The 18713-nt window shown below is 38.1% G+C and overlaps 1 protein-coding gene across 1 annotated transcript in view; it reads right to left on the reverse strand.

Annotated features, from left to right (window-relative positions):
* Positions 1-18713, reverse strand: part of tenm4 (teneurin transmembrane protein 4) — a 1643409-nt gene that overhangs the window by 247710 nt on the left and 1376986 nt on the right. The window contains exons 12-13 of the mRNA XM_059964502.1: positions 10393-10563; positions 2500-2714 (exon numbers count right to left, since the gene is read on the reverse strand). Of these exons, the coding sequence (XP_059820485.1) occupies positions 2500-2714; positions 10393-10563 (386 nt within the window). The remainder of the gene's footprint in view (positions 1-2499; positions 2715-10392; positions 10564-18713) is intronic.

Below are 18713 nucleotides of genomic sequence, written 5' to 3' on the forward strand. Positions count from 1 at the left end.
ATCATGTTCCACACAATCAGTGTATGCAGAAAGGCCTGTTTCTGTCATCTACTGCTCTTTGTTTGGTGTATTCGTCCAAAGATCCATGAAGCCAGAAAAACAGGTTGATGAAGTCAGAAGGCATTAGATACTTACCTTTATTAGCTGGGCATAGAATACAAGTGTAAAGAGGTAACAGTGCAACTATATACAACATTAGCGGGTGTACTCTGCATAGTTCTGATCCTTACAGTAAAGGAAAAATAAAGGATTGTGCCTGAGGAAGTGCAGAGGAGAATCACCAGGATGGTTTCTGGAATTGGGAATTTTACTATTAGATCTGTTGGGTTTGGAATGGGGAAGGCTGAGGGAGGATCTGGCTGACGTGTACACAATTATGAGAGGGCAGGCAACTAACAACCTTTAAGAGGTATTTAGATAAGCCCTTGAAAATATGGGATAGAGCCAGATATTTGTAAAAGGATTGAGTACTCGAAGTACTCAGAGACTGGAATGTCATGGTCAGTTCATGGGTTTTGTTGCGGAAACTCCAATATTCTTAAGAAATATATTGGCGTTGAGGCATCCAAAAGAATTAACTTAATTTGAAACCCTTCACTAGGGCGGTAAATGGATGCCATTAGTGGATACTCTCTATGTGTATAGCCATGTCCATGACTGGGGCTCGCTGTTAGATTGATTTGACTTAAAAACCAAAAAACTCTTGAAGCTTGATTTGAATTGAATGTAAGCTACTTTAAAAAAATGTCAGAGTCTTGGCATATAGAATACCAAGTTCAGTTGAATTGGGTCAGAAAATAGTGCAATCAAGCCAAAACTCCTGGGTTCTTAAATTATAGTCTCCAAACGCTAATAGCATAAAAAGAGACAGTTTTGAAATTCACAATTTGAATTTTTATAGGCACTCTAAATATATTTTGCTATTGAGTGAAATCCATGTAAATCTACGTCACTAATCTGTGATTTAGAATAAGCTTGTATCATAAGCTAACTTCTCCTTCTTAGATGTTTAGCCCAGATAACGTTCTGATTCTGATACTGACTTTCAAACAGTGTGATGGAGTTCAACTGTTGAGCCATAATTGCTTGTGCATGGTTGAAACTTGTCTGACATGAGGAAGCTTCTTCCTGTATATCCGGATGTGACAAACTGGCCCTTAATATGAGATTTATGACTTTGTTCTCCTGACCCACAGAGGAATTTTATCACCCTCATTATAATTTCTTGTTTTATTTAACTAGCAAAGCCAATTATAAGAGTTTCAGTTCAAAGAAAGTTTACTGCTTGGTAAATAGAAAAATGTCCCAGGTGTGTGAGGTTTAAAAACAAACCGTGTTCTGCATGTATGAAACAAAATTAAAGTGGAGACACAAGAGACAGCAGATGCGAGAATCTGCAGCAACACACAAATTGCTGGAGGAACTGAGTGAGTAAGCCAGCATCAATGAAAGAAAACGGATAAACGATATTTTGGGTTGAGACCCTTCATCTGGAATGAAAGATAGAGGGGTGAAAGCCAGTATAAAAAATATGGAAGGAGGGGTGGTGTCAGAGCTGGCAAGTGATAGGTGGATCCAGCTGAGGAGGGGAGAGTGGGAATTTTTACAGAACCTTGGGGCTGATAGGTCAGGGCGACAAAGGTGAAAAATTAAATTGGAGTTAATTTCTTGAAAATCTCCTTTAGGTGTTAACTTAAAGAAACACAATTAATTATTTAAGGGAATTTTAACCAAAGAAACATAATAAAGTTTTACATTTTTTGGGGTTTTAAAGTTGACTTTTAGATGGAATAATTTTGTGGGTAAGACCATTGGAGAAAACAGGACAAGTAAATGGGCTGAAGTTCTGGTGAAGGCAGGATATTCTGAGAAACAAGGCATGTAAAAGTAGATGAACGAAACAGAAAATGATTTTGTGACCTTTCCTTGTTGTTAAATGTTAGTATGTTAATTTGTCTGGACACTGGAAGTGCTTTTGAAATTATTACCACAGTTTTCTTATTGATTTCCATAAGGATGAGCCAATGGGCCAAATGGCCTACTTCTGCTCCTATATCTTATGGAAAAGTATAAGGATCAGTTGCCTTCAAATCTACTAAAACAATATTAAATGACATGCTATCCTTCTTAGTTCATTGTTGATTTCACTAGTATGACCACCATTTAATGCCTCTTCCTAAGTGCCCTTCCGACATGTTTTTAAATGGTTGCAGTTCTTCTGGTGTCAGAAGTCCATTCATTGTACAAAGTGCTGGATGTGAGGGCGATCTGGCTGCGACATCTGTCACCCCATTGATCGCTAGAGTTGATTCGGCTGATCTGGCTGGCTAGGCGGGTGTCCCCCTTCCCTCACAGCTCCATGTGCGTCCCTCCCGAAGCTCAGCGCTCGGTCGCAGAGGATGGCCCCCTAGAAGAGGACCGCTCTGCCGGTCTGGGTAAATGACGTAGCTACTCCCCTGCTAGACTAAACCCTCCAAGACCATTGTACAAAGTGCTTACCTGGGTGTGAGATGGAGGAAGACCACGTCGACCATAAATTCCAACCAGTGCATCCTTTCCCAGAGATACGTTGAACTTCAGATACATTGGATGATCTATGAACACTTGAGTGCGCCAGAATAGACCTGGTGGTATCTTCTGAGTAACACGGCGCCCAATATCAATTTCTCCTGTATCTATGTAGCTGTCTTCTGGGATTAAATTGTCTGTTTTTCCTGTGAAGATATTAAGAAAATTGTACTTCCTTGTTAAATGAGGGAAAAATATTGCAACAAAATCAGCAGGAGGAAACTGCACAAAAAAATCCAAATTTAGGGAAGAAATTAGAGGAAGTTGGAGAAAGCAAAATCGTAAATATGTGGACTCTAAAACCAAATGCAGTGCTTATTACCCAGCTCAGTGTGATTCTTTTAGAATCTGAGTTACTATTAAAATCATTTCAAATTCATTTTATTTTGTTAAAAAACTTGCAATTTAGATTTTCAAAAAGTTGAGCCAAATTGTCAGAAAAAGCTAGTTCAGTTACCAGTGATATTCTAATGCTGTTGTTAACAAAGAAATTAAATTATACTTTATTTCACTCACATTTATCTCCAATAAATCGTGGACAATCCTAAGGCTAAGGACAATAACCTAAGGACAATAAGGACCTAATAATAACCTAAGAACAATCCTCACATTTTGATTCACAGTACGGAGCACCTAGAATGCCATTTTAGTTGCAAAAAGTGCCTTTTTAAAAGAGAGCTCTCAGACATTAACTATCTACCACTATCTATCCAGAACATTAATAAAAATAAATACAATTTCACTTTTTCATCCTAATGTGCAACCCAGAGTAAAAGCAATCCTGTAATTACATTGAAGCCTAATATTTAACTCTGCCTGTTGCTTTGTAATTTTGTGCTGTCAACTATGATTTGCAAAATAACTGAATTTTGATGTTGGTTTATTTTCAAAAACCAAAAATAATAGCAGACAAGATTCCTTTTTAATATACTTTTGCCTTCTAATAAAGACTGCAGTAACTTTTGACAGGTTATATTCATGCTCTGCTTTTGTGAATTGAAATAAAAATGTTCCATTAACTGCTGTTCAAATAGGTGGTCATTAAGAAAAGTGACTTTGCTTCAAGTAATGCATCAAATGTCAACTGTTTTATTTTAACCAGTACTGACAAAGTTTGCTCGTGATAATTCAACATTTGAATGGTTTGAAATTCCTTTAAATATTCTAGGAGTTGGAATTGTAGAATATAAATAATGCAGCAGGTGGGGATTCAAATGCAAAGAGAATTCATTATTTAATAATCTGAGCTCAGCAGATTTAGTGTAGAAAAAATCATTGATGTTGGGTATGTTTTATACACTTCTTATATACATGAGGTGCATAACATAGAACATTACAGCACAATACAGGCCCTTCAGTCCATGCGCACTAAGGTTATCAATACGCTTGAGCTTGTGTGGCAGAGAATTAAATTGTGTCCTTGGCATTCTCTACATACAGAAGCTGAACAGCTAGCAATCGTAATGTCAATTAGCATTCATCTCCTGTTTAATATCATGACTATAACGCTAGACTGAGTAGAATTGACCAGTAAATATCAGTGGGCTTGACTAGGAAAACAAGCCTTAAAACAGTAAGAACTTGAGAGTTACTTAAAAGGATGTTCCTTGTAGGGACAACTTTTGGAGATTATATCATGGAAAGAAATGATGGATTCTTCTCCTTATTGCATATGGTCTAGATTCTACTGAATTTTGCAGATAAAGCCTCTATTTTCTTGGCCCATGGGGCCCCATCCACTTTGATTTTTGGCTGGGTTCCCACTTCTGCTGCCATAGTACCCAATCAGGCATTGAAGTTCACTCCAGTGTCCAGTCCAGCCACAAAGCATGGAATCTGCACGACCATTTGTAGCAGTAGTTCCCATCACGGACTGTCGTTCGAAGAGTTCCCACCATATGGCAGATCAAGCAGATAAGGTGTGCTCCTTGAACAATTCCTGAAATTACATGTGGCAGCTTTGCGGCATCCAGGCGAACTCAACCACTCACTCCCACAAAAGCTTCCGTGTCAAACACGTGTGAAAATCATTCCCCCATCGACCTGAATGAGGCTGGTCCGAGTCTGCCAGCTACTTAATGCAGGCTCCTTTTCTTTAAGGGTTTTGCTATTGGAGGTGCAAGCCTGGAAACTCTGTTCATTAGTGCATAGTTTTTGCATGATACACAACTTAAAAGTAGGATGGCTTCTTGCTATTATGCACCACTCTCAGACTCCTCTGATTTTATGACGTCATTTGGCCCACAGACAACAGAACCTGCGCACAGTGAACACTCAGATGCTATTCATTTCTTATTCAGCGACAGACAGCATTAGCCACTTGTGTAGAACAGAATCTTTAAGGGGGCCTGCCTGTGCAAGTCTAAGCCATCAGGTACCCTGAAACTTTGCTACTTACTCTACATTCTCATATCTGGGGGTGGCCTTGATGCCCCTCAACAATGGAGCCTGTCTCTCATTCCAGCTCATTTTAATTCCAACCCCCTTCACTGATTGCCACAACACCCTCATGTCCTGATGTAACTACCCCAGCATCCCATTTTTCTGATATTTCTATCACTCTCCCCCGCCTCTCTCCACCACACACTCACAATGTATCACTGATGCCCCTCTACATAATATTCATCAGCCACTGCACAACTCAGTTCAGTGGCTACTCAATTTATACAGTGATTTCTAGATCATAAGCCTGGTCATCAATCTGATTTCATGTATCTGCAAACTCACTTAAAATTCCAAAATCAACCAACTATTTAAGACCTGTTTTTTTTTGCAACGCTTTTCTATTTCAGTTTACAAAATTGCAACTGCATAGTTACCAGACTCCTTTCATTTCACATGCTATAAATTACCGGTTCCACAGACTTCCATGGCTTTTCCCCACCAGTCCTGGATCTCCCAAATTCCTCCTTCACTTCTCTGATATTGCCTTCATCTCTCTTAGCAACTCTTTGGCAATTCTGGGCAAGCCCTTTTTGATTCTCCGTCCAGTGGTCTAACTCTCTCCATTTCCATCAACTTCCCCCAGAGCTCTGCTCCTCGTGAGTCCCTTCACAGTTTTCTTATGATTTTCAGCCTGAATGTGAAGTATTGAGTCTTCTTCCCACGCAATATATGCACTCTTAATTTCAATTATGCTTAATGCACCCCGAATTGTTGAAGAAGTCAATTTGAAGAGACTTATAAAATTAAAAGCCATACTTTGGATGTGACAGGCAGTTTGCGTTTGTGTCTCTGTTCAGGTGTTCTACAATGCATCTAGCAGCCTGTTACAGTTCGGTGAATAGGTCAGCGGGATCAATGTCTATGAATTCGAGTAGTTTGTTCCGGTCAGTACATTTTCATGCCTGATTAGAAATCTTACATTTAATTCAAACTTATTCTAATCTGATAGGTCAGTGTTGTGCAGCAGTGACACTGTAGCGTAGTGGGCTCAATTCCCATCACTGCCTGTAAGGAGTATGTACATTCTCTCCGTGACCACGAGGTTTCCTCCAGGTGCCCCTGTTTCCTCCCACAATCCAAAGACCTACCGGTTGCCAGGTTAATTGGTCATTGTAAATTGCCCTGTGATTGAGCAGGATTAAATTGCGGGATGCAGGGCAGAGTGGTTCTCAATAAATAAGTAAGTTTTGTGTTTCTCTACTGATATCATAACTTCCTTTGAAGAAACTTTAAAGGTATATAATTCAGCACTAAAGCAGAGTGTTCTCAACCTCAGTCCTCTGCAGCTTACTCCGACATTTTACCACTCATGGGATCTCCTGAATCGTGGTCTTGCCCAGCCTCATCTTCAGATTCACAATGAAATCTAATTTTCCCTCTACTACATTCCAATTCTTTATTCATATAGTTCTACTTCAACCAAAATGAATATTCATTATGTCCATTCACCTCTGGTAACATTTTGCACCAAATGCATCTTCGATGGCCACGTCTTGCTGGCTGAAAGTACCCATCCAGAGTCATCATTGGCGGTCGCTCCAAACGCATGTTTACCAGGTGGGCGTGAGGGGGGACAATCTGGTAGGCCTGACGCCTGCTGGACTCCAAGGGTGTGGGTGGAATGAAGGCCAAGTCGGCCTAAAGATGAAGAAACTCTAGTGCCAAATAGCTGCTGAGAATATCCGACTCCCAGGTTTGCTTGCTACAAGAGCTGGAGTATTAATAGTTCCCACATATCTCTCGACATTCTCTGATATTTAAAACCAAAGTAAGCAAATTAAACAAAAAAACTAAGAATTACAATTTATTCCAGTATTGAAGTTGCTAATTGCCAATGAAATTGGCCTGGTGCCTCTCTCTTCAGCCACTGAGTCCAAAGGCGAGTCATTAAGGTAGGTCACAAACTCGATTGAAGAGGTATGCACAGAAGCAGGGAAGTGGAGAGGTTTCTGGGTTCTGGTGGTATGACTGTAATGGGTGGTGTTGGATTTCTGAAGCCTCAACATTTTTAATGCTTCTCATTGTTGCTGGTATCGGCACTCTTCAATCTTATAGCTGAGTGAAGATCTCTTGGAAGCATCTGAAGAGGAATCTGTGGATATATCCTTGCTACATACCTATGGTCTATTGTTGCCCCTAGACTTCAGCATCAAATATACAGATGTTATTTGGGCTAGCATTTTAACACTTCTGCTGCCCCGGTGCTACATCTTGATTAAATCACACAGATCTTTCTTTCAGTGCATCATGGCATTATACAGTGACAGAGATGTACCTCAGTGTTATTTAGTGACAGTACTGTATTCCAGTGTCATATAGTAACAGAGCTCTACCTTCCAATATGATGGGCAGTATCATGAAGTGACACACTTATACCCTTCAGTAATGTGTGTGTGTATATAGATATAGATATATATATATATATACACACACATACAGTGACAGTACTACACCTGGTGTCATTAGTGACAGAGCTATTCCCTCCAGTGTTGTACCCTTCTAGAGATATTGTTCCTTTGTGTTCTATGTAGCTCTGCAGATACTTTGGCACTTAGCATCTTAATTATTCTGAAGTATTTTGAAGTTATATGATCTTTGTTCATAAGATGCTTCTGAAACAGAGTACTGCTGAATGTTGCTTTATTGGGTGAAGTGTTAACCGATGTCTTTCTGTGGTTCCAGCAGTTGCTGTTTCACAACCTTTGTCAAAATGTCAATCGATACTTCTGTGAATCCTCATTTCTATTCTCCTCCTGCTCTAAAGGGGACACAGTGATCTTTTGGCTCATTTTCCACCCCAATTCTAACATCAATGATCATGGAGAAGAACTTGGCTTCAGTGCTTCTCTCCATTCAGCATTATGAATGCAGTGTGTCAAGTAGCTGGACTGTTGCCAAAAGACAAGCTGTGCTGAGATCAAGACATGTTATACGGTTACTTTTATTAAATCAGTTCTTTATTCAGTTTCTTTGATCATCTAATTATTTCCTTTCCCCAACAACTTCCCTTCCTCTTTAATACTTAGTATGTCATACTACAGCTTGGTATTATCCTGTCACTTCCTCGATCTTTTTAGCTCACCTGCTCTTTAACAGTATTTGAAAGTTTTTGGAGCAGTACCCATGGAAACATCACCAGGTCAACAGGGGAAAAGAAACACTGGGAGAAATTTAAACACCCTATAGTATACATGGAGGGGAGGAAATATTATACATAATTTAGTTTAATCTATTCACAGTCTTTGAAACTCAAAATTAAATCTGATCAATAATTACAGATATATTTGTGGGAATTCATCCCAATTTGTAACACCAACATGGTGAATTGTAGTAGCAGGGTTATACACTGTCTCTTATATTTATTTTCCTTGAAGGCAATGGAGTTGTTCTGGGTCCTCAGAACAAATAACATACGTACATCCATAGGGTGCTGTGTGTGCACAATGACATTAACCGGAGTGCAGAGTTAGTTCTGTTGCATCTGTGTAGAAAGGTGTGGGGCTTGCATACTCAAGAGGACATTAAATGTAAAATTTAACCCAGACATTGGTTAAAGGAAACCTCTCCTCACCCAATCGGCAGCAGAGGCAGTCCAGGCATCTATATTATCTTTGTAGCATGGACCTTCAGCTTCCATCCCTTCTTAGCATCTGCCCTCAATGTTAACACCCTCCTGATGTGATCCTCATCACTCACTCCAAGATCACCTCTCTGCTAATCAACCAATTCCTCCCCTACCCTGGATCCCTTCAGTCAACCCTGTCTGGTCTCAGGAATATCCCTTTTCCCAATTCTCTTCATTTCCATCTTTTCCATCACACCCGGAATTATGCAGCCCAGCCAACATCCGCAACAAACTCCTCATTCCTAGAAATGTAGAGAAAAGGCCTTTGTTCACATTTACATACACAAGTTGGGCTCCACTATGCATAAAGCCTTGACACCAGGCAAGGTAGAATGAGGTAGATATCCCTGTTTTCCATTCCAAAGAGAATCATAATCAAACTTTTGTGAATTCCAAACTTATGTATTACTCACTGTGCTCATACCTACTGAATGAGAAAATACCATCTCATGCATCGCTCATCTCTGCCACCAGGTTCCATAATCCAACTATATGTTGGGATGTCAGTCCCACACCAGGTCGCACCTGATACAGAGTTCTAGACCGCATTACCTTCAATGGGAATTATCTATCTCCAGAATAGGAGTCAATGTTTAACACAATGATAAATTATTTAACTTTAGTTTGTTTTTATGAGTTATTTAGAAATAACAGTTTTATTTCAAAAGCACTAAAATTATCAACATGAAACTGTCTCTGACAAACTTTGATAGGAGAAAATACCTCTGCACAGTCTGTCTGAGCATAACAGAAGAGAGGTCATTCAATATGTCAAGTGAGGACCACAGTGCTGATTCCTGGAGTACTGAGGATCACTGAAATTAATATTCTGAGATCATCGAGGTGTGTGTGGGCATTGGGGACTGTGGGCTGAGACCTTTTGGTGCTGGTCCAGCCTCAGGAAGATCCAGCCAAATATCACTGCTGGATGCTTCACATAAACCACCGTCACCACCAACCCAGTTCATTGCTTTCAAAACAAAACAAACTAACTAACTACTCAATATCTAAAATGATTTAAGAGCTTGCACACTCCTTTAACAACCTCAAGACATCCTAAATCAGTATACTGAGAACTACGTGCTTTTGAACTGCAGCCCCTTTCCACAAGTTGTATCGCAAATGCATATATGAAAGCTGTATTTAATCCTAAGAAACACTGACACTTGAGAAATAAACATTATTTTAAACATGTCTATGGACAAAAAAAACTCATATCAAAATATTTTGAATTGTAAATCAAAAATTCTTTGTTGCACAGTCCTCTGTATTCAGGATGTGGCATCCTGGATTATAATAATGTCAGAATGTAAGAATGAATTGGGTGGTATCCAACGCAGTCCCAAACAAGCACTATATTTAGAATTTCAGTGATTTTGAACAAATTTTACATCTAAATAAATACACAAATATGGTATTAATGTAAAAGTTATATCTGACTGTCTGTCTGGAACTGTGTAAAATGTTCATAAAGCAGCTCTCTCGACGAGTATTTCATGGTCATAAAATAACAATGCTCCATTAAAACACACTTTTTGCTTAATACATTAATGTGACAGAAGTTTGCAAGGAAGACGTTGAGAATCTGTGAAACATTTTCAAATTATACAACAATAATAAGGCAGAAAAATATTCAAAGGAAACATTGCATGTAAAGTTTTCAAATATAACCAACAAATAAAGCCGTGAATGTTAAACACTGAAGGTTCAAAGAGCAGGTTCATATTATGGATTATGCTTAGAGTAGACCATACCTTCTCTGGTTCCTTTGAATTTCCTTTCGGGCAAGTCTAAACCTGTGCCACCAGAGGGAGACAATGTGACGTCCGTTGGCACTGGCCAACTGCTGGCTTTGTTCTCACCGATCTGGTACATCTGCCCTTCCATTGGCTGCAGGTGCCAGTTTAGGCCAAACAGGTGCATGGCTGTGATAGCAATGAGAAAAGTCATCTTTTTCTGGCTGGATCACTGCAGGAGTCTGGATAAATTAGGCACTGATGTACAGTGCAGAGGTGGCTTGGGGCTTTTCTAATTTTAAGTATTGTGCTGTCTGCAACTCTAAATATTCCAGTTGTCTCCAAAAATTGCAGGGAACTGGAAATGTGCCACATGCAATTTCACACTGTGCAGAGTTTTACTATTAAAGTTAGTCTTACAGAGGCTGACAAAGGTTAAAATCCCTGTATTATGTTACTTCATACTTATAACACTATAATATTAGTAGCATTTCCGTGATGATGATGTTTTCCTTCGTTCTTTACATAATCTGACAATACTGTTGTGCATCCTCGCACAATCAATTTCTCTTTTTCGGAAGGATATGCATATTTTACATATTTTGAATGCGACAGGAACTCTAGGTGCTTGGTAACAGATAGCATCCTTGAGTAGATCAGGAAATAAGCAGGAAGACTAGGAGTTAGTTAGGTTAGCCCATTTTGCAGCCCAAGGTCAAATTTTGCAATCCATTTATCTGCAGTGGCAATGAATGAACTGCAAAGTAAACCACATCACAAAATTGGCCATTAAATGGTAGTATTTAACTGCACTTTCCTGTTGCAGGTTTGTACAATTATGGGACAATCTGAAGTACCCCACTGCATTGGTTCGGTGGGATTATTGTTAGGGCATTGTCTGTAACACTGTTGAATAAAAGTAGTAATTAGGAAATGGACAAATCTTTTTGTGTGGGAGTCATAGAATGACATCCATGTTTGGTGTATAATCATTTAAAAAATACACATTAAAATGAATGCCCTAGAAAACAAAAGTAAATAGGCTAAATAATCTTGTGAAATGTTATTTGTTCTCATTGTTATAGCGGAACTGTTAGCAACTATTTAATTTTGGAACTGGTCTTGTTCTGGCTTTTTTCTACTTCTCTATCATCAATCATCAACCTGCCAAAGTTATTTTCAGCATTATTTTTTGAGTCTCTGAATTAAAACAAAATATTACTTTCCAAGAACTTAACCTTGAGCAATAGCTAATTAATATCTATTTTTTTGTTACATTGGAGAAGTTAACTTTCACTTTATTCATCACTGTCCAGTGTTTCCAAGCCCAATAATAAAATTAGGAATTCACCTTTGGTTCCGACGATATTCAATGCTCTTCCTATGGATTCAGAGTGGGCATGAGTTCAGGAGTCGTTGCTGATGGTATGTTATATACAGAATCAGAGCTTCTAGTTATTACCATGATTGCTGCATAAATCTAGCTCTGAATGAATTATACATTTAATAACTTAATGCTGGTTATGAGCTATTCTACCCCTGAAAGTGTGCTGTGCAGAAACCACCCAGGAACAATAATCTTTCTCTCGAGAATTATCCTCTCTTCTTTAGATGGAAATCATAACACCAAATGCAGGAAATAAAAATGAGCAGCAAGGATAGATTAAGATCTGTTTCACAAATAAATGTTTCTTTTTATAGAAGTGTGTAAAAATGTTTTTAAAAAAGTAATAGGTGACACAAATTCAGCTTGAAGGGTATGATATGATTGCAAGACAGCCAGGACAAGGAACTGAATTTATCAAATTGGTGGGTTTCCAGGAAAGCTGAGAAATGGCAGAGCAGGTGAAATAGCCCAGATGATTAAGGATGACATCATTTCAATGATCCGGGATGACAGAGCAAAAGTCAGACCAGATAGGATGTCAAGTTATTGTATTTTGTTTCTTTGTTTTTAATATGGCACATTTAATGGCACTATCCAGTGTTAAATTTCTGAGTGATCACATAATTAAACATATTTGTTAGTACCAAAACTTAGGAAGGGTATACTGGGTTTAGCAAAGTAATTAAAATATTGTTGTGCATGATCATTTTGTATATTGGCAAATTTAATATAATCAACTTCAATGGAGTTTAAGATTCTCGATTTGGATAAACTGACTTGAATATTACACATGAAACTGCTCAGGGTCAAATGGGAAAATATATTCATGACTGAAACAACAGAAGGCCAAAAGGAGATCCTCACCCAACTTCATATTTCTAAGAAGCAAATGCTCTCCATGTTAAATAATAACCATGGAAAGAACATTTAAATGCAACAAAACAGAGATAAAAATGCAAAATATGAAAGGAAATTCACAATATCAAAAATTAATGCAAAATTTTACCATAATATTAGGGGAGCAAAGGTTGTCAAGAGTAATATGCAGCCTCAGAAACTAATAAAGAGGATATTGTAAATTGAAATAAGAAATGGTCAACATTTTGAATAAATACAAGAGATTCTGCAGAATAATCATGTTGCATTAGTATTTATGGTAAAAGTAATGGATGGCACACTGGAGAAAATATCTCAAGTAAACTAATCATGAATCAGAGAAAGTTAATGGAAGCAAAGTAATTGACGATGAAAATTATGGCACAAAAGTATGACAAATTCAAGACAAGATGGTTTAAATTCAATCATTATAAAGGAAAATTGGGAATAAAATACAGGCATTCCAACTTCAAATTTATAAAGGGCTTCAAGGCATAGTTCCTTTCTATGGGAAACAGTGGACGTCACTTACTAATTGAGAATAGGGAAAATGAGCGAAATATACTGATCAATTGAACAACTGTGGGTGGAAAATTATTGGTACTATAATTAAAGACATTATGATAGAACATGTAATATTTTCACCTGCTTTAAAAGGGCACATGGGTATGTAAGCTGCAGATTATGTTGATAAAAATAATCAAATTTTTGCAAAAGGAAAATGGTTTTTAAATACAAACTTCTGGAAGGCAGTTTGTAAAGCAGCACCTGAAGCTGATGGCACTGCAGGCTGACTGGGTAACTGGCTGTCTAGGGCACAAATTATTTGTGACATCACATGTAATAAGATCATGCCCAGGGAAGAGTAAATATTGCAAACTCCTGGCAACCTCAAGGTAACTCTCACATCAATATTTTATCGTGCACCCTCTTAGAGATTTCCATTTTCACTCAGTTTAGCGATCCCTACACAAGTCCAAATGCCTATATTAGCCTACAAAAAATATTTTTCACCTCATAGTTCATTTATTTATTTTCTTTAGTTGTATTGTGATACTTTTGGCATCAAGTCACCAGCTAAACTCATGGCAATTAAATTAAAAACGTTGATGCTGGAAATCTAAAATTTTAAAAACATGCTGATAACAGCATATCAAGTGGCCTTTATGGAAAGCAAAACAATGTTAATGTTTCCGACCCTTCGTTGGAATTCACTGCTGTGGTTCAGATGGAGAGTCCTTGACTTGAAACATTGATTGTTTGTCTTTCCACTGATACTGCCTGACTTGGTGAGTATTTGAAGGAAAGTAGTAATTTGCTGCAGTGTTACTCCCAGTATTGCAAGCAACAATGTGACTGTTAATCAAAAGTTAGCAGCTCAAGGGGAAAGAGTTTTTTTTAGTGTATGAGGGAACAGAGCTACATGAATCTTATTTCTAATTTTAAAATAGTACATTAGACACCAATCTGTTCTGACTTAAGGGAATCTATTGTTCTTTTGTTAGCCCTATCACCTTGTTAATTCATCACACAGCGGGATAGGCAGGACAACTACTGCACTCAGCAGAAAAAAAAGTGTTAAGGCGAAACGAAGACCAACAAAATGATAATTCACAAGGTCAATGGAAAAAGGTCCTTTGGGACAGACTGATGGAACGAGGAAGAGAAAGAGTGCACAAGATGAGAATACCATGACTGATTGCTCAGAGACAAGAAAGTGAGAGGTGCAAGTGAAGTATAAACCACAATAAACACGTCAGAGCCAAAATACAATAATTCACAGCAGGTTTCTTCCAACAAGGTTGCTGACTTGGTCTGACCAGAGTACAATAATACATTTCCAAGCAATTATAACATATGAAATTAAATTTAAGATTAAAAGAAGTTTCACTTTGGTTGCTGGTAGTAAATGTGTTAAAGAGCTTGGCATTAACTTATTAATGAACAAAAGATCCTGTGCAATATTCTATGTAGCAGAAATGAACAAATGATCTTTTGCAATATTCTATGCAACAGAAAAGGGTAATATATCTCGGCACAGGCTAATTTGAATTGCATTTCATCTTGAAAGTGCACAATGACAAATAAACTATTTTATCCAAATTATGCAAAGGTAGCACTTAGCTGGAGAAAAATGTATTGTGATATGTTTTTAATAGTGAACGCCACAATCAGCCTTTTGTTGTCATATCTGTTCAGGCAGCTACAGGAAAATTACATCAATGATTGGCATGCTACTCCTTTTGGATCACATCGATGTAACATGAACTGTCTTTTGCAGTTGACTGCGTGCGATATGCTAATCCAGCAAGCATAAAAACATTCAAGTTAGGTTGGCTCAGAGTACACTAATAGCTTTAATAATTAGGTTTTGTTTCATTATCATCTTAGGAGACAATTTGACAGAACATGAACATTGCATAGCAATGTGTGATTCAAAGCATGATGTGTACAAAGAGCAAAAGCACACTACTATGAGTTTAATATATAAAGGTGCTAGCCATGCATCTTACTTCATGATTATTGCATTGATCTAGTACATAGAAAAAATTAGTAATTTGCTTTCTTAGCCAGCAAGCAGGAAAAGCGGAGTAAGGGTGAGAATTGATTTTGACTTAACCATTTAATAACTGAAATCATAAAATAGGTGCTTTATATTTCAATATGATGGATTAAGTAGCTGCCAACATTTACAGGATACCTTTATTCATAGAAAAATGGAATAATGCAATGAAATTGTCAACAGACTTACTTTTATTTTCAATGTTAACTCCTGTTTCAGTGTCTGACCTAAGTCAACCCACTTAACCATGATAGTATACAGATTATTTTGGTAAATAAATCGTCAAAGCTGGCTCACTTCTTTTATTTGGGTAAGGTAAAAGGCAAACATTAGATATTTTATTTTGCTTACATTTTAAACAATTGCCTTCACGGAATAACTATACAGGTAAAAAATGTTGTGTTAAGTACTTAATATAAAAGAAGTGAAATAAATATTGAATATTTGAAAATTTGTGACGAAATGTATACATAGACCTTAGTGTTTAATGATGCATAGTTCAAGCGGCATATTAAGATGCCTAAATATCAATTTAAAACTACTTGCTGTTTCTGATATACATATATATGCATCTTTGCCTTATACTTCATACTGTAGGTCAATACTTCCAGAAATATTCCACTTTTAATATTCAAATTTTATATGCACTCATCAATCCGTGAGTTCTGAGGCAGCTATAATTTTATACTGATTGTTTTTGCTAAGGCATCTGGTTAGAATGCTCCCACAGTGGTTTGGCACAGACTGAAAACATCACATTTGCTGGAGCTGGTTTCGTCTCTACTTGAGTTACTGGCCTGATGATGCAGAGAATTACACACTTGACATGTTCTTCATGAAATCACTAATTTGGGAAAATATTTCAGTAGTTCCCAGAACTGTTCATATGTGACATATTTGACAGTTGTTAAAGGTCACAAATAAAATAAGATTTAAAAATGTTGGTTATGGTAATTATTGATATGTCATTATTTACTGATAGTTGTAATATTAAATTTTAAAATTGGGTTTTCAATGCTCAATTAATCTTAAATCAGTTTTGTTTTGGCCCATATTCCCAGGTTCACTGTGAATATCTGCATCTTCAGCTTGTAATTGGAATCTCACACTTTTGTAGGCTGCTTTGAAGATTGCTTGAAATTAATAGACTTGACTGGCAAGACTCAAAGTTTCCAAGTCATCACAACTTTGTCGTAGGGTTTGGAGGCTTGCAGCCTTAATGACCCCGAGAACTGTGGCTCGTGTGAGGGCCTTGTGGTTTGGCTCTTGGTAGGGTCATCCATGCCAAATAGGTCAAAGGGTACAGGCCAGACTAAGAGTGGTCCAACTGTCTTCGGGGTTCAGCTCTGGGCTAACAACCCTGAATGGTCCAAAAAAATTGTTACGGAAACAGCAATGAAGAATCCTTCTTTATCTGTGTGTGACAGCATGGTCAGATAAAGATGGAGTGACAAAGATGTGTTGCTGCCCTAAATGCCAGTGGTGTAATGGGCAGTAAGTAAGTATTCACAGTTGAAGAAAGATTACAAATGAGTCAATGAAAAACTACCAAATGAAGATTGACAACCAATGTGCAAAAGAAGACGAGCAGTGCAAGTACAAACTAAGTAAGTAAAGCTGAGAACATGAGTTGTTGAGTCCTTGAAAGTCTGTCCGCAGGTTGTGTTCCATGATCAGTTCAGTACCGAGTGGTTATCTCTGCTGGTTCAGGAGCCTGGTGGTTGAAGGGTAGGTAATAAAGGATTCTGAACCTGGTGGTGTGGGAGCCAAGACTCCCGTACTTCCTTCCGGATGGTAGCAACAAGAAGACAGAAAGGCCTAGGTGGTGGGAATCCTTGATGATGGATACAGTTTCTTGTGGCAGTGCTGTTGTAGATGTGCTCAAAGTTGGGAAGGGCGTTTCCTGTGGTGGACTGGGCTGCATCCAAAGTTCAAAGTAAATTTATTTTCAAAGTGCATTCTGTATACATCCTCACGTGCAACCCTGAGATTCCTTTTCTTGTGGGTAATCACAGTAAATACAAGAAACGCAATAGAATCAATGACAGGACAAAACAAAAAACAGCAAACTGAGCAAATACAAGGAGAAAAAGAAAATAAATAATAATATAAGAAATAATTAAATGATTTCGAGAACATGAAGAGTCCTTGAAAGTGAATCCAGTTCAGCTGGAACAATTCAGTGATGGGCGAGTGAAGTTGAGTGAAGTTAACCCCTCTGGTTCAAGAACCTGATGGTTGACAAGTAATAATTGTTCCTGAACCTGGTGATACGGGTCCTGAGGTTGCTGTACCACTGTACTGATGGCAGCAGGGAGAAGAGAGCACGGCCTGGCCGTTGGGGGTGCTTAATAATGAACCACCACTCTTATCCAGCACTTCTTCTGGGCTTTTCCATTCTTGGGCATACTCTGTATGCTCCACCCACCCACCCCTCTACCCCACCTACTACCACAACAAATGCACAAACAAGAGCATGGTACAGACTGGAATAAACACAGGACTAAAACTAAAATTCAGTTTGCTGAATTTAAACTAAAATTCAGCAAACTAAATTCAGTTCAGATCAATACATAGCTGCGATAAATATAAAATTATAGTGGCTGCACAACACAGCATAAAATGTGCACTACAATGATTCAGAATGTTCACTAGGGTTCTTAGGGCTTTGTGAGATGAATGACTATGCAGTGGTTTGCAAATCCGCATAAACGATGTGCTGATCACAAATTATAAATGCAATGGAGCAAACAGTTTGATTCTGATTAGCAGCATTTTTATAAAGTGCTTAGAGAAGTGGAATATTAACAGGAACTCTATTAAAAGATGCTGCCTGCCTTTGGTGATGAAGGATGCAAGTGATAGATTTCAGAATGCAAAGAGTTAATTTGATTCTTGGTTGCTTTTTATTTGTTTCAGATTTATTTCACATGGATAGTGAACAATCATTTGTGAGATGTGGATTTCACTGGCAATTTCATGGCCATCTTTAAAGAAATTAGTTATTTATTTCAATACCTTAGCTTCCGTGCGGAGGCTGCGAGCCTGCAACTGAATCATTAGTCAAGGCCCTTGAACTATGAGTGACATTATCACCAATTTACCATCTCCGCCATGCCGATGTGGAAGGGATGAATGTGAGAATTATCCATCCACAGATACAGAGGAAGTGGAATGTTTCCTTTCACTGAGCTGTATTTCCCGTCCTCCTGACAAATCTGATCCTTCAGAATCAGTTATAGGGGATTGGGAGTGGGGCTTCCACACCATTCGCGGGAGCTTTTTAAGGTTTAAAACTGTTAAGTTTATGTCAACATTGGTATGATTTTGCTGGTTTAGTATGTTTAATCTATTCAAAGTATTTTTAAAAGATGCAGTGGAATACAATAGAAATCTAAATGAAAAATCAATTAATAGTTCACAAGCTACTCTACAATAGTGGTCCCCAACCTCCGGGCTGTGGACCAATACCGGACCGGGAAGCGTCTAGGGGTGCAGTGGTAGGCGGAATGC

The sequence above is a fragment of the Hypanus sabinus genome, chromosome 3, assembly GCF_030144855.1.
Source record: "Hypanus sabinus isolate sHypSab1 chromosome 3, sHypSab1.hap1, whole genome shotgun sequence".
In the NCBI taxonomy this organism is placed as follows: domain Eukaryota; kingdom Metazoa; phylum Chordata; class Chondrichthyes; order Myliobatiformes; family Dasyatidae; genus Hypanus; species Hypanus sabinus.